This window comes from Tasmannia lanceolata, unplaced genomic scaffold (genome assembly GCF_043159265.1).
Source record: "Tasmannia lanceolata isolate RefF3 unplaced genomic scaffold, GAP_Taslan_0.1 ptg000037l, whole genome shotgun sequence".
Lineage (NCBI taxonomy): Eukaryota > Viridiplantae > Streptophyta > Magnoliopsida > Canellales > Winteraceae > Tasmannia > Tasmannia lanceolata.
The window spans coordinates 48,524,260-48,546,633 of record NW_027518714.1 but is presented as its reverse complement, the minus strand read 5'-3'; the positions used below and the strand labels follow the sequence as shown (position 1 = coordinate 48,546,633).

The 22,374-nt window shown below is 39.1% G+C and overlaps 1 protein-coding gene across 1 annotated transcript; it reads left to right on the top strand.

Moving 5' to 3' along the window:
• Window positions 1–9,121: 9,121 nt before the first annotated feature.
• On the top strand, window positions 9,122–21,880 carry LOC143860516 (ubiquitin-NEDD8-like protein RUB2). Its single transcript, XM_077371197.1, has 3 exons — window positions 9,122–9,288; window positions 12,660–12,919; window positions 21,522–21,880. The coding sequence occupies exons 1-3, from the start codon at window positions 9,196–9,198 to the stop codon at window positions 21,631–21,633; spliced, it is 465 nt and encodes a 154-aa protein (XP_077227312.1). The 5' UTR covers window positions 9,122–9,195; the 3' UTR covers window positions 21,634–21,880.
• The last annotated feature ends 494 nt before the right edge of the window (window positions 21,881–22,374 follow it).

Genomic DNA, 22,374 nt, shown 5'->3' with positions numbered 1-22,374 from the left:
TTTCCCCTCTAAGAGTCCTTTATTTAGTAGCCTTTAGAAGCCCTAATTGACTCAAACTAGGTCACCCTATTTTTCCTCTTATTTTTGGACGAAAATTAGCATTTAATTTAATTAATGAAATTAATTAAAACGACTAAAATACCCCTCCAGAAACGTTAATTCGTTTTGGGGTATTTCACATGAAATAAGGGAAAACTGTTAAGACCCCCTATTGTATTTATCTATGAGAATCCCCACAATATTTTCTTAATTAGGAAAACTACGGTTCACTGCCTTAAATAACCTTTAAATTTTTTTTACCAAATTTACCTTTAATTATAAATTAAGTTTACTTTTAGTTGGAAGACTGAGAAAAATTATAAACAAATCCATAAAATCTCTCCTTTTGGTATTAGAAACACATTAAAACACTAATCTTTGAAAAGTCTCTCTCTCTCTCTCTCTCTCTCTCTCTCTCTCACACACACACACACACACACACACACACACACACAACCTAATTGGATCCCATCTCCCTACCACCACCGTACTAAATCTCCTCCATTTTCAGTACGAAGTAACTCTCCTCTCGATCTCTTAAATGATTGATTAATGCTCACACTTACTAGCATTCTTGGCTCATACTGTGCATGGTTGTAAAATAGAAAGCCCCACCTCATAAAACATGAGGGGTAAAATAGTGGCCCCACCATACCAATATATTAGGAATGAATGGTGGGCCCTGCTCTATTCATAGTTTGGTGCATCTGTTAGGGCCCACCACACCCAATTTTGGGGAGTGGAAGACTGCCATCTATTTACAAAGCTCGCGGGAATGTGCGAATCGTTCCTCCTGGACCGGAAGTTGTATATCTGGGAACAGAGAGACCTCCTGATGACCCCTAAACCTTGATGAATCCTTGATCTTTTCGGAAACTTCTTAGCATTCAGTTGATGTAGAGAGCGGTCCACGGAAGCGATCTAGATCTGTATTTTTTTAAAAATTTTGGAAAAGATAGGGACCTTGATCTTACTTCGGGCGTGGGGACACTCGGGATCGGATCAAGCACGGAATCATCGGTAAATACCCTTGCATGCAACAAGAGATGATGAGGATGAGAGAAATTGAAACAAAACTACATTCATTAGCTTGCAATTTCAATTTCTTAGGAAAAACAGGAAAAGAGAAAGTTTCACTCCCAAATTTCAAATCATCAAAAAGCCCCAAAAAGAGAAGAAACATGGGCTTATAATGCCCTACATGGTAAAAAGACTTAAACACCCTTCTCTATAGTAAAAATGACTAAAATGCCTTATCACTTGAAAAATGACCAAACTACGCCTACATAAACCAAAAGACATAAAAGGGCATGCACAAACACCAAAATGACAAAGGCCATCCTACCACACACTACTAACCATGACTAAGAACACAGTAAACCAGGTCTCACGAGCAAACATAAGCCGGTGTAGAGATTCCCTGGGGATGCTCCTGCATCAAACTCCCCTTCTTGAAAGAACTCGACCTCGAGTTCCCCACCAGCAAGCCAAATAGTAATATCCTCCAGGGTCAAAGACATAAATGACCCATGCTCTATTCAGGACCATACTCCTGTGGTAATCATCTATGCACTCAAATACTCGTGGCACCCGTAAGTGTGCTCGGATATACATGCACGTCAAGAATGCAAGAACCACAAAGAAGAATCACAAAAATGCATATCTCTCCTAAGTAGTAGAGAAGCTAGAAATACCACAAAATACTCTTCCTGGACTATCACAATAGTTGTGAGCAGCACCAACCCCAGGTTGAGCTCTGTAGGATTATCCTCAACAAAATAATCCTCTAAGTCATCCTCTAGTAAGCCTCTACAGAACTCCTCAATAACAACATCCTCTGAAATGTTCTCGAGCACATCTGAATCAATCTTAACAAGTGCTATGGCCTCCTGATCAATATGCTCAACAAGCCTCTCTGTGTCAGAAAAGAAGTCTGACAATCATCCCAAACATCGTCTGATGTGCTAGAATCCACTGTGTCGGCAAGAAACCTGCTGATCTGCTCAATCGGCTCATCAATAGGATATCCATTTACCATAAGCTCTAGCTCATTTGTCTCAAGAAATGTCTCATTAGTAAACACTCTATCCTCTGATTCTGGATGCTCATCTGCCTGCTCTGTCACTATATCCTCATGTGGCTCAACCAGTGCATATGTGTCATGTGATGAGACCAGCATATTTGTCTCAACAGTGAAAATATCAAACCCAACCTCTGTCTCTGAAATAAGCTCTATAGGAAGCTCTAACTCAACATCAATATCTGCCTCAGCATGAACAACCGGCCTTCCATTAGTGTCTGCATTGCTGCTAGTGTCAAACTCATGACCAACATCATCTAGCTCTGAAATTGTAATACCCAGCCCTACACCTGCACCAACACTTGCGAGAGAAGGCTGTAGAAAGTTAAAGATAAGTCTTGAGTTGTTTTTAATATTTTTTATTCCTGATGTCGGTAAAAAGGTCATAAAGTTGGTCAAAATTACAAAGTTGCCATCCAATAGAGATAAGAAGCAGAGAACGAGTTATGTTTGTTCTACTCTTATGTGGGTTATGACAAACATGTCTGCATCCCTCTTTCTCCCTGATTTGAGCATTGAATATTTTCAAAACCCCTTCCTTAGCTATAATCTAACTGCATATTTGGGTCTTTGGGCATATTGATGATCAATGGATGACTTTCTAAGATGGGATATTAAGGGGGATTCATTTGTGTATTTAGATAACTTAAGTGAAACCTAAGATTGTAAATTTTATGTTTTTGTTTTGTGTGGGGTGTAGTTGAGTGTGACGGGTCACAGAAAGAGAAGGGAAAGGCCGTGGCAGGTAAGTGATGTGATGCACCTTTAGCGTGTTCTGTGTGTACATTTCATATTAAGACTATAAAAATTTGCATTGTTTAAGCATGATGTGATAAATTGTTTCTATCAGTAATAGTAAATTGTTTTCTATGCATTGCTGAGTATATCTGTACTTGCACGATGTCGGTATTTGTGAGACTATAAAAATTTGCATTGCTTAAGCATGATGTGATAAATTGTTTCTATCAGTAATAGTAAATTGTTTTCTATGCATTGCTGGGTATATCTGTAATTGTACGATGTCGGTATTTGTGAATACCACTCGTGGTTTGGCTAATGATGGATGGTACGTGTTTGTAGGCCCGCCAATGGGATAAAAATTCGTTGGCCCTCTTATGTCAATGGAGATAAAATAATTGACCCTGCCGACTTGTATCAAATATGAGGCTGTGAGAATGCAGTGTTTGTTGACGACCATGCCTATTACATGAGCATATGTTCATATTTTGCATATTTCGATAGCATGATCAGTATTTTGATATTGTGATAGCAAAGTATTTGAGTTTGCATCCTGTGATATATACCCAGTAAATTGTAGTTTATGATTTGATAATTGTATTTGTTCTTAGTTTATAAAACCGCATAGACCATGTTTTAGTTGTGTTATGTTACTTACTGGCTTTCAAGCTGATATGTGGTTAATAAAAAAATTTCAGACACTGTGATAAGATCGTGGTGAGGGATCCACCATGTACTTGCGAGATTTTCTGAACTAGGATATATGTGATCTTTTGACATTTTGAGGATGTGAGTATGCTGTTATAGATAAACTAATGTAATATAAGGGGTTTTGAAGTTTGTAAATAAGACTTTTGGTGGTTGTTTGTATATAAGGTTTTAGAAGTTTTAGTTGCTCTGAATATTACCCAAGTAAATTGTGAACGTATCTTTGGTGTTATATTGATGTTTTGTAAGAAAGCCTTGCGTGCCTATGAGGTTTTATTTTGCAGGTACGCAGCGACTGTCGTGCCTTCAGTTCAAGGGCGTGACAGAAATGATGGTCTTAGTAATCTCTCCTGACTGGCCATGTAAATCCTCAATATCATCCATAACCTCTCCCTCCCCTTCTTGTTCGCTAGCCTCATCATCGGCCTCTGGGGGTGGAGAAGGAGATATATGTGTATGTCGCTCGAGTCTCTGCAACTGCATGGTGAGGGAATCAAGATTATCTTTCTTTTTATGGCGAGCCTCTTGTTCTCGGAGATGCTGGGCCAAGAACTTTTCCCATCGGTCCTCTTGGGCTCTCTCCTCATCACGTCGCCGTCGATACTCTGTTGGAGCATAAATCCTCAACAGGCGATCACGGACTTGCTCCCATCGGCAGAATGGAGGTTTGCCCAAGTCAAAGCGCTCCCTTTCTATGAGCATCCACATAGACTCTGCACTTAGTCTGACAATCTCTCTGGCAAGCCGTAATGTCTCATGATGGTTGAACCCATAGTATCTGTGATACGCATCGAGTGCGTCGGCCCAATCATACATTCTGTCTCAACGTCACCATAGTCATAAATGTGAGGAACAAGTGGTGGTGACATAGATGACATTGTGAACAACTCAGCTCGTCAGTATCTGCAGATATCAATAAAACTGTCCAATAGGAATGTGGCTGAAGTGTATGCAGAGACTCAATCATTGAAACCATTCACAACAGCTGTGTCTACTAAAGATTGCAAACACACTGGTTGTATGGATGACTTGCTGCCCTGAATTTGCAGTCACGGTAGTGACAAAACAAAGGAGAACTCTCTCACTAATGGCTAGAGCAAAAATTCAATATGTTGGAGTCCAAACTGAAACTGATCTGTAGCACTGACTGCAACTGATCTTCAGCTTGGTTGCAAATACTACCGCATGTACACTGAACTGACTGAATATTCTTCCCAACTTGTGTCGAAATTGATCTGGTCGAACAGTGTTGAATTTCAGGAGATCATTGTCTGAACAAACTTCGTACAGGAAGTTCTAGACTATATTGGCAGCAGCTCACTGTGATAGGGTCTTAATTCTTTGCAATTTTCAACTGTAACTATGACCCAACTCCATCAAATTTCAGCAACTTTCTTCTAGTCAGTAACTAGCAAGGCATACACATCTTTGCATCTTGTAGCTGCACCCAAATACTTGTAGGTACAGGTTTAATACATCTTGAAGTTGCCTACTCTAGATGGGTTAGTGGCTTTTTCCAGCACTTCAACTCTTTTCAAATACAGGGGATCTTCACCAATGCCGTCAAACACAAGCAGATGCTTCAACGAGCTTCTCACAAACCTTCAAGGAAGTCAATATGATCAGAAAAAAAATGTTTACTCAATTCAGCCAAGATGACACATACAATGACAGAAGATGGCTCTCATGAACATTTCTTCATACAGTTGTTGTGTTTGTTCCAAAAACCTTGAGCGTATATTGAAATTCAAGGTCCAGGATAGCAGAAAAGTATTTATAATTTCTTATTAGATGGCAGCAGGACAAAGGTATCAAGGCCAAGATTAAGAGCAGGTGCTTCACTTCAATTGCGCATGCAAAATCTTATGTTTATGGCAACCGGTCCAAGCAAGTTCAATACAAATTTACATGCATGTTCAGCTTCTTGCTTGACTACTCCTCTACACATTCAAGAACCTATTGAACGATCCTCAAGGCAACAATATAAGCTGATGAACCTGACCTTCTCTGAGAGATTATTTAAGACAGATATGTGATGGAGCTTCTAAATTCCAGATCAGATCAACCATCAGGAAAGAGTTCGCTGCAGAAATTTTAAGAAGGGGATCTGCGTAAGCTAAGAAAATATGCACGAAGAGTGATGATCTACTACGAAACTTCTTCATTCAAATTCTTGCCAAATTTCTTCATGAAATGAACTCGAATTTCTTCCTTTTCCTCCAAAGATCAGCAGGAATTAAGAAATTCTTGCAATAGCTCTGATACCAAATTGATGTAGAGCGCGATCCGCGGAAGCGATCTAGATCTGTATTTATTTTTTATTTTTTATTTTTTGGAAAATATAGGGATCTTGATCTTACTTTGGGCTTGGGGACACTCGGGATTCGATCAAGCACGGAATCATCGGTAATAACCCTTGCATGCAACAAGAGATGACGAGGATGAGAGAAATTGAAACAAAACTACATTCAATAGCTTGCAATTTTAATTTCTTAGGAAAAACAGGAAAAGAGAAAATTTCTCTCCCAAATTTCAAATCATCAAAAAGCCCGGAAAGAGAATAAACATGCCTGAAAGAGAAGAAACATGGGCTTATATAATGCATTACATAGTAAAAAGACTTAAACACCCTTCTCTAAAGTAAAACTGACTAAAATGCCTTATCACTTGAAAAATGACCAAACTACCCCTACATAAACCAAAAGACATAAAAGGGCATTCACAAACACCAAAATGACAAAGGCCACCCTACCACACACTACTAACCATGACTAAGAACACAGTAAACCAAGTCTCACGAGCAAACATAAGCTGGTGTAGAGATTCCATGGGGATGCTCCTACATCATCAGTGTTCCACTGTTTGGACATGTTTTTCTTTAGAAAAGCTTAAAAATGGGTTCGTAAGTACTTGTGAACTAGGTTATGAAACGACTTAAGTATTGAACTTTTTTCAAGAAACTTCTAATTTCTTTTTCGGTTCTTGGAAACGGCATCTCTTGGATTGTTTTGGCTTTGGCGAGGTCTACCTCGATCCCTCCGGCTACCACACCACCCATCAAAAAATGAGGTGTGAAATAGTGGGCCCCACCCTATGCACGTACTTGTGTGGGGATCATGGGACCCACCAAGTCAAAACATGAAGTAAAATGGTAGGCCACACATAATGCATGGGTTTGAGAAGTGTTGATGAGAGTAAAAGACACAACCCATCAAACAAAGGTGTTAAGTGGAGGGGGGGGGGGTCATCCCAATGTATGGCAGAGTTTATGACTCTCCACCCATCAGAAAAAATAGGGAATCTTTGTAGATACGTTTTGATGCAGGGTCTCTAGTAGTTTTCCCAATATATGAAGACGTCTCCCCTCTCTCTCTCTCTCTCTTAGAAAAGGGAAAAATACACTTAGACCCCTGTGGTTTTTGACACATTCAACTTAACACCTAATGTTTAAAAAGTAGACCCCCGGTTTCAATTTGTATAAGGTAGGCCCCCTCAGTTGACGGTTCGTCCACATATTGAAGAGTTAGGATGATCCGATCGAGCTAATTTTTGGGCACACCCTATCTATGTCAGGGCCCATCAAATGAACGCTTTGGATCATCCAAACAATGTGGGCCCATACCCGAATCCAAACACTACCAAAAACACATTGGACCCACATTGTTTGGATGATCCAAAGCGTTCATTTGATGGGCCCTGACATAGATAGGGTTTGCCTAAAAAATCAGCTCCATCGGATCATCCTAACTCTTCAATCTGTGGGCGAACCGTCCACAAAGGGGGTCTACCTTACACAAATTGAAACCACAGGGTGTCTACTTGTATTTTTGCTTTGTTTGGTTGCCAGTTAAATATTTCTCCCAGGGAGATTTTAATCCAAACAGTGAAGTCAACGGGATTTGCTAGGTTTTTTTTCCCTACAATTCCAAGATTTCCGCCAAAATTTAGGGGTGTCATTACCAAATATGGGAAGGGAGGAGAGAGAGGGAAGAGAGAGGACATCGTTCCCAAGGAAAGAAAAAGAGGGGACAAGGAGTCCATGTCACCACATAAGCAAATCATTAGAAGTGTGGGATTAAAAAAATTCTAGTGCTAAATGGCAACCAAACATGGGATGGGACAAAAATTTTACTAGATTATTCCTAGGACAAAAATTTTACTGGCAACTAAACGGAGCTAGAAAAAGAGTCCACCACCTCTTAAAATTTTATTTTTAGGAGGAATGCTTAGGGGGTCTTTGTAGAATTGTAGGTACGTTTTGACGTAGGGGTTTTTAGTAAATTTACCCAATATATAAAGGAGAAAAATACGGAATGAGGGCCGATGTTTAGTGAAAATACGGATTGCGGGCACCTTTTAAAACAAGAAAAAAAGGGGCTAATCTTCAAAATCGAGTTGGAAAAAGACCCTGATACCCTTCTGACATCAACAGAAACGTCATTCAGCCTCCTTTTTCATTACTGGCGTGTTTCACGAGGTTCTTTTGGTTCGTCTGGTATTTGAACCGACAGAAGTCACAGAACCTTGGGTTCGTTTCTATCTTGGCCGTCGGAAATACCTAGAGACGGATGTATACCTGACACGTGTTGAAAAACGTTTTGGAATGCTAGCGGCTCTATACATAGTCTCGGTTTGGTTTGGATTGAAATATTTCTATGAACCCATAGTCCTTGGATTCCTTTAAATCTTGGTCGTCGCCAATATGAATAGACGGTCGGATCCATTACACGTGGACATTAATATGAAACAATGGCGTCTTCTAATAATACCCCTCTGTAACCATTATTCCCTTCTCTGTAACCATTATTTACATCGGCGTACCCATTATTTCCGCCAGCGTACCCATTATTCCTATTCACCTCTCTGTGACCATTATTTCCATCGGCGTACCCATTATTTCCGCCATCATACCCGCCGGCGTACCCATTATTCCCCTCTATAACCATATTTCCATCGGCGTACTATTCATATTCTCCTCTCTGTAACCATTATTTCCATCGGAGTACCCATTATTTTCGCCGGCGTACTCATTATTCCCCTCTTTGTAACTATTATTTCCATCGGCGTACCCATTATTGTCGCCGGCGTACCCATTATTGCCCTATCTGTAACCATTATTTCAATCGGCGTACCAATTATTTCCGTCGGCACACCCATTATTTCCCTCTCTGTAACCAATATGTCCATCGGCGTACACATTATTTCCGCCGGCATACTCATTATTTTCCTCTCTGTAACAATTATTTCCATCGGCGTACCTATTATTTTCTGTCGGCGTACCCATTATTTCTATCTTGGCTATCGGAAATACTTAGAGACGGCACATGTTGAAAAGATAGGTGAGAAAAGATAACGTCTATCGTTCTAAGCCAAAAGATAAGTGATAAAAGATAACGTCAGTGTTCCAAAAAGTACAATAACGTCAGGTCATTTGACCACCGGATTTTAAAGTTTAGGGCTTTTTTTTGTTCTTGTTTTAAAAGGTGCCCACAATCCGTATTTTCACTAAACCCGCATTCCGTACTTTTCTCTATATAAAGACAAGAAGTAGTCGTCTGAGTCCACCATTATGCAATATCTGTTTTTCAAGGGCTCACCCTCTCCCTCCCTCTCTCTCCCTAAGAAGAAAGATGCAGATTTTCGTGAAAACCCTAACCGGGAAGACGATAACTCTCGAAGTCGAGAGCAGCGATACCATCGACAATGTTAAAGCCAAAATTCAGGTATTTTTTTTTCTCTTCTATAGATTCTAGTACAGTAAGAAATCGTTTATTTTTTAATTTGATTTTCTTTCTGCGGTCTATACTTTGTTTATTTTCTGGGGTTTTATGATTTAGGGTTTTGTTGAAGGATTGGTAACTTATTCTTCTTGAAATTTGTTATTCTTTCTTATCTGTTTGTTTGCGTTTTGGTGAATGTTTTTCTTTATGTTTCCTATGTTTGATTGATGGAGAGCGTGAGAGCGTTTTAGGAGAATCGAGGGTGTGTCTGATTTGGTTCATCTTGTTCAGTCTAGGGTTTCTTGGACAAAATGAGTCTAGGGTTTTAGCTTGCAACTTTCTTTTAAAAGATTACTAGCCAAGGGAGACACTCAATAAGTGCAAAAAGGAAAAAATAAAGAAAAAAAAAAGGAATAAGAAGAGGAAGAAACAACGAAAAAAGCCAATAAAAGAAAAAAAACTGACGAAAAGTCCAAGTAAAACACGGTTTTAAAAAAAGAAGAAGAAGGATATATCATTCATATCCTTTGACAACTTCTCGGCATATGTGTGTACCACTCCAAACCTATCCTAAACCCTGTAGAAATATTTTCCCAATCTAATCACCTATTTTAGGACCCAAACCCTCATTTTTCACCCACCTATTCCACCCCTAACGCCCCTTCTATAGATCCATCCTACGTTAGATTTGGTATCAGAGTGAAGTATTAGTCCTTCATTCGACTGTCCTGCATCAGATTTGGTATCAAAGTCGAGTATTAGTTCAACTTTAAATCACTCTGCACCTGGTGCATCCTGATTAGGAAAATGCGAAAGAGCCTGCAATCCCATTTGCCCTTGCATGATGCATCCCTAAAGAAATAGTTGCAGTGTTTGACTCCCTGAATGACCCTTAATCCATCAGATCCTGCTCTTCGTTCTCAATCACATTTTGGGTCTCTAGACCGGCGATGATCGACAAACGGGACTAGTTTCCAAAGCTCTCCCTTCGCTACTTTGGCCCGTTCATGCCAGTTGCCAACTGACGATCCTCTCTGAAACTTTGGGAGAATTGTAATCTTTGAAAAATTGTTGCTCCTTGTAATTTCATCTCCCAACTTTTCTCATCCCCCACTGGTCAATCTCCGTCCATAGATCAAGCCAGTCAGGATGATCACAGAAGACAGGCAGAGAGGAGTTCCTTTGCAAGTGGGAAGAGCAGGAGGGCTAGATGGGGAGACGGAGTAGCGAAAGGGCAAGATTGGGGGAGGGCTCGAAGGATAGGCAAGATGGGGATAGGGAGGAGGAGAGGGTGAGATGGGGAGAGGGACGAGTCATGCCCTTAATCGAGGTGGGTTTGGGAATGAAATTCTGCTCGAAATGTTTGAATTATATTTACGGTCCTTCCTTGGAGAACATTGGATGTTTTTTTTTTCCGAAAGATGACAATTTTATTGATACTATGAAAGGTACACTGGGTACCAGAGGTCCCAACTTAGATTACATAGCAACAATTCATATTTATCTGGCCAGAAGTATAGTCCTAGGCCAGAAAGCTTACTAAAAGAAGGATACTCTGTACCATATCCACACATACCATAGTCAAGAACATTGGATGTTTTGAAATGCTTTTATTAGTTAAAACAACGTTCGATTGGAACGGACCTGAAAACCCATTGGAACGTAAAAGTTTGTTTTACAGCTCTTTTACTTGGATTGGAAGGGACCCTTATTCTTTTCGTTTTCCTTTCATTAAGGCTCTTTTTATTGAAAATCCGATGGAACTTAAAAGTTTGTTTTACAGCTCTTTCACTTCGATTGGAACGGATCCTTACGCTTTTCATTTTCCTTTCATTAAGGCTCTTTTTACTGATGAAATTCATTAATGCCAAATAAAATAATGGTTTCTGTTTTCGTACTAAACCTGATGTCCGTATGGAAGTTGGTGTTGAATTGAGATCTTGTGTTTCATGTAGGAAGTGAACAACATTAATAGATTATCTGAATTGTTATATGCTTATATATAATCTATTACAATTATATGGCAATAAGCTTCAAGTGCTTTATAAGCACTACAAAAATAGGGTCTGTTCTTCATCTCAGATGGTGAGGAATCAATGTTGAGACCCTTTTGTCAATGTGAACCCTCTGTAGCACTTTTTGTGTTAATGTTTTCAATTTTTTTTTACCTATAATTCAGTTAGTAAAATATGATGAGGAATGGATTAATCATAGGTTTTTATTTTAGATTTTAGAATTTGAGGACATGTATTGATGAGTATTTTAGAAACTTCGATGTATTCAAAAAGTTTTTGTATCAAGTTTTATTAGCAAAACAATGCCGTTTTAAACCCTTTTTTCAATCACCATTTTTTTGTTGTTATTTTGGTCCTTTTCCTATCCATTTTTATTCCTGTCATTATTGGTTGACATTTTTGCCGTCATACATTTTGCTAACTATGGGTCTGATGGTGTTAGATGACGCCACCAATAGAAGTTTTGCAGGGTAATATACTTAGGGAGTCTTTTGGTGATTTAGAAATCCTTTTGAAGTTTCACGGATTTTAAAATGTTAGTTCCGGGTTTTTTTTATGGATTAATAGGTGAATTTTAGAAGTCTATTAGTTGTTTAAGAAATTTTTGGGCATTATAGATATCCATTATTTTAAAGTTAGGGGAATACATTGGATATTAATAGATCAGTGTAAAAGTTTGATATTATTAGGGCTATAATTTGATTAAGACTCATGCCTAACACATCCCGACATTGAAGATGATGTGATCCAGGGAGGGGGGAAAGAGAAGATAGACTACAAAAGAGAACAAGTAGGGAGAAGATGAGAAGAGTTTGAGAAGAAGAGGAGGAATAAGAGGGGAAGAAGGGAAAGAAGAGAGAGATAAGGGAGAATCTGTATTCTTAATTCATTAATCCATCAAATGTTCTAAAATCCCTACTACATGAGGGTCTTATATATAAGACAATTGAAATAACATGGAAATAAAATAACATGGAAAATAAAAGCCCTAAAAACTAAAACATGGAAATAAAAAAAGAATAAGAGGGGAAGAAGAAACGAAATAAATTCCTAAGCTGTCCTAATGGGCAAATCTGCCTCTTATGGGGCCTACAACCCACATCAAAAGTACGGGGTTTGATATGGGTTTGTGTTAGCACCATGATGTCACCAATGGAATGTTTCTTGGGAAAATTGTTTAAGGGTATTTTTGGTTATTTAGAGACCTTTTTTAAGTTTCATGGCTTTTAGAAATTTCTGAGTTTTAAAGTAAGTGAATTTGCAGACTGTATTAGTTATATAACTAATTTTGGAGTATTGTTGACAAAAAAATAATTGTTTCTAGGTCTAATTGAAGAACATAAATGGGTGATTATGCAGGATAAGGAAGGTATACCCCCAGATCAACAGAGGCTGATTTTTGCTGGAAAACAATTGGAAGATGGCCGGACCCTTGCAGATTACAACATCCAGAAGGAGTCAACTCTTCACCTGGTTTTGAGGCTCAGGGGTGGTACAATGATCAAGGTGAAAACACTAACTGGAAAGGAAATCGAAATTGATATTGAACCCACTGATACCATCGATCGGATTAAGGAACGAGTTGAGGAGAAAGAAGGGATCCCTCCTGTGCAGCAAAGGTATGGATTTTCTTCATTTTTCTCATTTATTGAAGTCATTAAGGATATGCCTTTATTTACGTGATTTTTCTTTCCTCTTTTTAGTTCTCTTCATCTTATCCGTCAATTATGTATAATTAGTCATAAATCTATGAGTGGTAATAGTTTTCTCATTTTCTTTTCATCACATGATGTTTGCTTTCTTTATCTAATTTTGACGTGATTCATTTTGTTCCACTTGTGTAGTTTCCTCAGTGGGCATCTTCTCTCTCTTTTTTTTGTTTAGATGCATTATTTCACAAGCTAGTTGAGAGTCCTATGAAGAATGATACTACATTATTTGCATGTGAAAACATATGATATTTTTGGGTTACTATTTTGATATGAATGGAGGTTATGTATAAATTTTTCAAGGAATGGATACCATGTTTATTTATTAATCAGTTCCCTTTGGAACTTGTCCTCTATTCTTATGAGTTGTCTTAGCTGTAGTTTTGCATCCATAAGCAGTTTACACTAGGATTTTTTCATCTATTAATGTATGCCATTACATTTATGTGTTTCTTCGTGTTTTATTAGCTCTCATTGGAAGTTGGGAATTGGAACTTCTTTTTCTAGAAAAAAAAAAGAGAGAAGCAATGGAGAAAACATTAAGAGGTGGGTGGACTAATATGTGATAAATAAACCGAATGACTGAAAGTTTTACTACGAGTTAGAACGATCACAATCATTCTTTATAGACATATGTATTAAGCAATTTGCCTCTTGGTTACATGGGAAATTATGTCTTGAATTTAAGAGAAAACAAAAACACTCAGGGCCAATTGGGACAAAAAGCCCAACAAAAGAAAAAAGCAAAAACAAAACACTATAAGTCTGATATATTATGCCAGATCATGAATCTGAGCAAGATACACAAAACTTTGCTAGGCGTTCATCATTAGTGCCATCTCTATGAATTTGAGTGAACAAACAGTCAACATCTCTCAATATATCACACATCTCCCTAAATAGGTTTCAAATCTCCACGAGATCACACATCTCCCTAAATAGGTTTCAAATCTCCACGAGGGATCTGACACCATCTGAAGCCACCGAATTGTGTTGTGAGAGTTGCTCTCAATCCATAGCTTTGTCGCTCCAGCGTGAGGCTAATCTGTTGCCATTCCGAACAGTATGAACTTCAGCCTTTGTAGGGTCCTGCAACAGGTAGAATAACTTAAGATTTAGGGTCGGAGAAGGGCCGCAACACTACTCACATTTTGTAGCTAATTATGACCCCTACCAAAGTACCCAAAAGAGACTTCATTACTCTTATCTTCTTCTAACGCATGAAAAGGCGGAACGCGGGAAAAGCAGAAGAGGTTCAGCGATGTTGCAGATTGGACAAAAAACATAAGTTCTACTTGTGCCAGAAACAGCAAGGGGTGCTGGCCTAATTTAGGGCGTTCTTTTGTCTTATAGACCCTTGGATTCAAAGAAGTTTGATTTGCCTGCAAATTTTGCAGAATGACTGGTTTTAGGACCTGCTGTCTTTGGGAAGACAACTTTACTTTCAGCTTTGGCAGGTAAATTACAAAGAAGCTCAATCCATGTCGAACCTATATCTTGATGAGCATACCTTCTACGACAATCTGTTTGCAGTGCGAGCCGGACCTTCTGCAAAACGTACCTGGCAATGGAAAGTTCCCAAACAACAGAAAGTGGAGGAAAGAGCAAATTTCCAAATTGGGCGATTAGTAGTAGGGGAGATTTGAGCCAATTAGGATTTTCTTTTTAAGACTACGGGAGACACATAATTGGTTTCAAGGAGAATGATTTATGAGAACGTGGAAAGTTGCTGATTTTGAGGAACACTCACGATTGTTCAGGGTAAGAGAGAGTCCAAAACAAAAATCAGCAAGAAATTAGGAAACCTATACCGTTTCTAAGGTTTTCTTCTGGTCTTTGGAAGGATGGTGCCACGTAGGATTATAGCTTGTGGGGGGGGCTGTCTACGTCAGCTCGAACAGGGAAATCTCATTTGTGTGTGTGTGTGTGTGTGTTTGTGTTTGTTTGTTTGGAAATCCCTTTGATAAAGATTGATGAAAGTTTGGCTCGGCCCCCAAGTTCATGAAAGTTTGGCTAGGCCAGTGGAATCCCCAATTCAACAAACTGAAGTTGATGAGTGTTTTGTTAGCCAATTAGAGACCCAAATTCCTAGAAATTCAGTTGAATGTTCAGGTAAGAGAGTGCAGACTTTGGGTGAGGAATTGCTGACCCCATTAGCAGAAATATAGTTGATCAATCTTTGGGTGAGGAAGTGTAGACCCCCATTCCACCAGGTAATAGTGGTGAAGATGGTGGCGGTTCAGATGATTCTCTTGATGATTACTTTGTCTGTAGCAGGTATGATGATAGTGGCAGTAGTTGTGGACTCAGAAGTGAGTTTGATTATGTTTGCTGATGATTTTTTCAGAAGAGCCGAATTTGTTGGTGAAGAAGAAGCTGTAGATGAGGAGGATGTTGTGCCTGATGCATGTCTAGAGGAGGTTATAAGTGATGATCCTCTCAGGTCAAATGCACATGAAGATGAGGAAGATGACTGTTGCCTTAGAACTCCAAGGCCTTCTTCAGATGAGCGAGAACCCAGAGTAGAGTTTAATGAGCTTCTGGATATGTAGAAGCCCGTCGTGGAGATGATATTTAGCTCCCCTCAAGTGTTTAGATCACAACATTGAAAGAATATGCTATCCAACATTGGTTCGACTACATTTTCTTGAAGAATGAGAGTTCGAGAGTCACTCCAATATGCAAGAATAAGTGTGGTTGGAGGATACACGCTTCTCCCATGCAGATGGACGAAGGTTTTCAAATCAAAATCTTTATTCCCATTCATAAGTGCCCCAGATCATATAAGAACCACTAGGTGACTTCTTCTTGGTTGTCTTCAAAATGTCTTGAGAAGACCAGGGATGACCCCAGCTGGAATGTCCATGCAATCTAACAGTGTGAAAAGGGATTTCAAGGTAGATGTTTCAAAGGCAAAGATATATAGGGCGGAGATGAGGGCTATGGAATGCATTGAGGGAGGGTATGCAGAACAATGCAGAACAATATTTAGAGTCTGAGATTACTGTGACCTTGTTAGGGCGAGAAATACATGTAGTTGTATTAAGCTGAAGGTTGAGAGGTCAACTTTAGATGTGCTGCCAACCTTTCAGAGGCTATATGTTAGTCTCCATGCTATGAGACAGAGTTTCTTGGCCGGATGCAGGCCTTTCATTGGTTTGGATGACTGCCATTTGAAAGGACCATGGGAAGGGAAAATTTTAAGTGTAGTTGAGAAGGATGCAAATGAACAGATGTTCCCGATAGCCCATGCAATTGTAGAGGCTGAATTAAAGGAGTCCTATACTTGGTTTCTGACAACACTCTTCAATGACATTGAGACAGTTGAGACTCATCAATAGCCTATGCAGTTGTAGAGGCTGAATTAAAGGAGTCGTAGACTTGGTTTCTGACAACACTCCTCAATGACATAGAGACAGTTGAGACTCTTGAGTGGACCTTTATTTCTGATAGACGGAAGGTATACCTCAATAATGTACAGTTTCCACTGCTTATATGATACTCTAGCTGTTATTTTATTTTCTCATTGTACCTGATCATCTTCTGTTGTAGGGACTGGTTGAAACTTTTGAGGAGATATTATCAAATGTCGACCATAGATATTGTGTCAGGCATATGTACAAAATTTTAAGGTTGAGTTAAAATGGAAAATTTTGAAAGACACAATGTGGTCAGCAGCCTATGTTACCACTCATTGAATTTTAGAAGTAAATAATAGAGATGGAGAAGCTCGATAAAGATGCTTATGCATCTCTGAAAAAATGAATCCAACTTTGTGGTCACGATTAACATTCAGCCCTAAGCCGAAGTGCAATCTTCTAGTCAACAATTTGTTAGAGACATTCAATGGCTTCCTTCTACCTGCTAGAGACAAGCCTATTCTGACTAAGTTGGAAACTATAAGAAGACTTCTAATGGGGAGGTTTCAGAAGCAGAGATCTGAGATGGAGAAGTATGGAGGTCCTATTCGCCCAAAATACAAAAGTTACAGAAAATAAAGATTGGAGCTTGTGATTGCCATGTAGAGTGGTCTGGTAGGGAAGAATATGAGGTGCAGAGGTATGGAAAGCAATTTGTTGTTAATGTAGGGCAATGATGTTGTGGTTGGTTTTTGGGTAGCAACCACATGTATGCATGGAATACTAGTAAAGTCCCAACTCAGTTGGCAGTAACCGCATGTATGCATGGCACTTCTATGTGTTGTGGTAGAAGATGGCAGCAACTGCATGTATGCATGGAATACCAGTCAAGTCACAACTCCTATAACCACAACACCGTTGCCCTAAATTAACAACAAACTGCTTTCCATACCTCTGCACCTCATATTTCTTCCCACCAGACCACTCTACATGACAATCGCAAGCTGCAATCTTTGTTTTATCTAACTTCTCCTGTATTTTTGAGCAAATAGGACCTCCATACTTCTCCATCTCATATCTCTACTTCTGAAACCTTCCCATTAGAAGCCTTATGGTTTCCAACATAGTCAGAATAAGCTTGTCCCTAGCAGGTAGAATGAAGCCATTCAATGTCTCTGACAAATTATTGACTAGAAGATTGCATTTCAGCTTAGGGCTGAATGCTGATCGTGACCACAAAGTTGGATTAATTTTCTTCAGATATGCATAAGCATTCTTATTCAGCTTCTCCATCTTTGCCATTTGCTTATGAGATTCAATGGGGAGTCGTAGCAGAAATTCAATGGGAGTTGTAGCATAGGCTACTGACCACATTGTGTCTTTCAAAATCCTCCCTTTGAACTCAGCCTTAAAAGTGTTGTACATATGCATGACACAATCTATGGCCGACATTTGGTAATATCTCCTCAAAAGTTTCAACCAGTCCCTGCAATAGAAGGTGATCAGGTACAATTGGAGAATAAAATAATAGCTCGAGTATCATATAAGCAGTGCAAACTGTACATTATTGAGATATACCTTCTGTCTATCAGAAATAAAGGTCCACCCATGAGTCTCAACTATCTCAATGTCATTGAGGAGTGTTGTCAGAAACCAAGTCTAGGACTCCTTTAATTCAGCCTCTACAACTACAACTGCATAGGCTATCAGGAACATCTGTTCATTCGCGTCCTTTCCAACTGTACTTAAAATTTGCCCTCTCCATTGTCATTTCAAATGGCAGCCATCCAAACTAATGAAAGGCCTGCAACCGGCAAAGAAACCATGCCTCATAGCATGGAGACTAACATATAGCCTCTGGAAGGTTGGCAACGCATCTAAAGTTGGTCTCTCGACCTTCAGCTTAACACAACTACCTGAGTTTCTCACTCTAACAAGGTCACAATAATCCCAGACTCTAGAATATTATTCCACATCCCTCCCTGCATTCTATAGCCTTCCTCTTCGCTCTATATATCTCTGCTTTTGAAACATCAACCTTGAAATCCCTTTTCACACACTTTTGGATTGCATGGACATTCCAGTTGGGTCATCCCTGATCTTCTTAAGATATTTTGAAGACAACCAAGAAGAAGTCACCTAGTTGTTCTTATATGATCCGGGGCACTTATGAATAGGATTAAGGCTTTTGATTTGAAAACCTTCGTCCATCTGCATAGGAGAAGCGTGTATCTTCCAACCACACTTACTCTTGCATATTGGAGTGACTCTCGAACTCTCATTCTTCACGAAAATGTAGTCGAACTCATGCTGGATAGCATATTCTTTCAATGCTGCTTTAAACATTTGAGGGGAGGTAAATATCATCCCCACAGCCAAGACTGGCTTCTGCATATCCACGTGTTTATTAAACTCTACTCTGGGTTCTCGCTCATCTGAAGAAGACCTTGGAGTTCTAAGGCAACAGTCATCTAACTTCTCTTTTGACCTAAGAGGATCATCAGGTATAACCTCCTCTGGACATGCATCAGGCACAACATCCTCTTCATCTACAGCTTGTTCTTCACCAACAAATTCGGCTCCTCTGAAAAAATCATCAGCATCATCAACATAATCAGACTCACTTCCGAGTCAACAACTACTGCCACTATCATCACACCTGCTAGAGACAAAGTAATCGTTATAATGAAATCTGTCGAACCTTCATCATCTTCACCACTATTACCTGGTGGAATGAGGGTCTGCACTTCCTCACCCAAAGATTGATCTACTATATTTCTGCTAATGGGGGTCTGCACTTCCTCACCCAAAGTCTGCACTCCAAACATTCCTCAACTGAATTTCTGGGAATTAGGGTCTCCAATTGGCTAAGAAAATAGTCCTCAACTTCAGTTTGTTGAATTGGGGACTCTACTGGCCTAGCCAAACTTTAATCAACTTGTGTCTCCACTGGCCCAGCCAAACTTACATGAACTTGAGTCTCCACTGGCCTAGCCAAACTTTCATCAACTTGATTCTGTTGAATGGGGGCCTCCACTTGCCCATGCAAACCAACACCACCTCCCAAGACATCTTTATGTGAGCTCTCTCCCAAGACATCAAGTACATCCGGTGGCAATGGGGGGTGTCAACATATATTGGAATGGTAGATTTCCCTCTCTGAAGGTCTATCATTTCCAAGACAGCTCTATCGGAATCGATCATTCGGAAATCACCTTCCCTTCAACTCTATGATATATGAACAAGTGGATAGGGATGCCAACTATCTCCAACATCATGTCTTGCATTTCAAACAGTGAGAGCTTATCTGGGTCGACAGTATCAATGTAGTTCACAGTACCCCCTTTATATACCCTCTTGGGAGTGTCAAATTTCCCACTATGATGAACCTCAAAAGTAACATAGTCAAAGGCCATCACTAATTACAAACAAAAGTTAAATTCTAGAAAGAATGAAAGGGACAACAGAAGTTAAATGAGCTTATATGTTCCACTGTGTATTAGGTTAAATGTGCTTATATGAGTTCCCTCGTTCCAATACACAGTGGTACCAACACAAATGCTTATATGTTCAAATGAGGGGCAACATTATATGTTGAAATGAGGGACGGCACAATGGACCTTATATGTTTTCAATACACAGTGGTGCCAAAACAAATGCTTATATGTTGTCCCACGGTGGTCCCTCATTTTAGAGAAAATATAATATGTTGTCCCTCGTTTCAATACACAGTGATGCCAAAACAAATGCTTATATGTTGTCCCACGGTGGTCCCTCATTTTAGAGAAAATATAATATGTTGCCCTCATTTCAATACACAGTGGTACCAAAGACAAGAAACCCCACTCCATGGGTACACTAACCCACTAATTTGAAAGAAAAAACAGTGAATTTGCAGAGGGGCAAGATATGTGTATTTTTCAATACACAGTTACAAAATACATGAAAGCACACCCAAATAACTACACAGAACACCACATTTGAAATTTAACAATTTAATTATCAGGGGACGACACTCACAAAAGGAAAGAAAGAGAACATAAACCCCTAGATTATAAGGGTTTCTGTGCATAAAGGAACCAAATTTATTCAAAAAACAATAAAAGGCACTAAAAATTAGGGTTTCGGTGCAAAAAAACTCACATTCCAAAACAAACAATAAAAAATAGCAAAACACCTATAAAATATTAGGGTTTCAGTTAAAAAACCCCTACATCGGGACTTTTCTCTAAATAATCACATAATAGCCAAAAAAAATAAAAATGGGAATGGGAAAATCCAATGTCTCTGATGATAAATTAATCAGCTAAAAACCATTTCTTCAATACTTCAAGACCCCACAAACGATTTGTACATTAATCTTTGCAGAAAACCATAAATTAGGGCAAAAAAAGTACCAGAAGCTTGTACAAGATGCCGGGAGGTTGGAGAAGAAGATTTCTTCGTGAGCTTAGGGATCCAAGGTTGATGGGGTCGAACAGGAGAGCGACAGCAGTGAAATTAATTAAATTTTTTTTTCCCCGCCGAAGTGTTTATCTCTGGTTTTCACTTGAGTTAAAATTGAGGGGCATATTGTTCTTTTCATCCTCGCCGTCTACTCCGTCCCGTTAAAAAACCCAATGCAACTTCAGTGGGTGTACTTTTCACGTTTTGAAAGTCAGGGTTAGAGTTGAATGTGTCATAAACTAGACATAAATGTATTTTTTCCCTAAAAAGAAATAGCACATGCCCATTATATAATCACAAAGCTAGAATCATTTAACATCCATTCCCTCATTTTTTGTGTAATACATCAATGAGTTTCACATTATCAAAAACATCAATGAGTTTCATTATTTGTTTCGTTGTATATACAGCGGTACTTTTGGTGATTAAAGTTTCCAAATTATGGGGCTTCCTCTACAGAATTTTGTTTTGTCATGATAGAAACTCCGCCCCATTGGTTAACTTCGAGCCCCCCCCCCCCCCCCCCCCCCCTGCTAACATCTTTCCTTTTTCTTTAAAAAAAATCTTTAGTTCCTATAATGTTTCTGTAATGATTTTTTTTTGGATAAAGTATAATGTTGCTCTAATGATTAATCTGACCATATGCACGGAGGGCTCAGATCATTATTGATCTTTTCCTATAATGTTTCTCTACAATGTTTGCACAGGCTTATTTATGCAGGTAAGCAGCTTGCTGATGATAAAACTGCAAAAGACTACAACATTGAGGGTGGTTCGGTTCTTCATCTCGTGCTTGCTCTGAGGGGTGGTCAACATTAGAAATGTTCATGTCTGGGTGATCCAATGAATATGGCTTCTGGCTTGTCTTCCCCAGTTTATATAGGACAAACTCAAATGTATTTCTATGAAATATCTGAAGTAAACAGATTATTCTTGGAGTGACTGGAAAACTTCTAGAACACTTAGCAATGGCACTTCTAAGCCATTCTTTTCTTGTTATGTTTTTTCTTACTGCACTTCTACTGTTATGACTTTTAATGGCTTGATATAGATTAACATTTGGTTATAGCTGGTCTTATTATATACAGTGTGAAGGTGACCATGAATACCTGGTGTTGCTGAAATTGCTTTTCCAATGTTTGTCTTCCTTTCCACATGTTCAGATAAGCTTTCTTTCCCTCCGGAGGATTTAATGTAATTAGGATCTGTCTTCTTTTCATCACATTAAAGCCATGAATGAAAATCTTAGGTTTAAAGATCCGATTATGGCACTTGGTTTAGAAAAATAAAGCAATTACGGGGGCAGAAATGATACCAGGGTTAAGTGCGAAAAAGCTGGAATATATTTCATTTCCCAAGAGATGGTATCTTGAATCTGCCAAGTCAAAATGAATTTTATTGTGCTTGTTTTGAATTAATTTTTTCGGTTTAACAGAGGAACTATAATAGGAATCAGATTAGAATGCAGATTTCGACTCCTGATTTTGGCAATCCAAACGCAGTGCTTGTTGGAATCAGGTGATGGAATCGGCATCCTATTCTGTTTTAGTGGTGTTATTA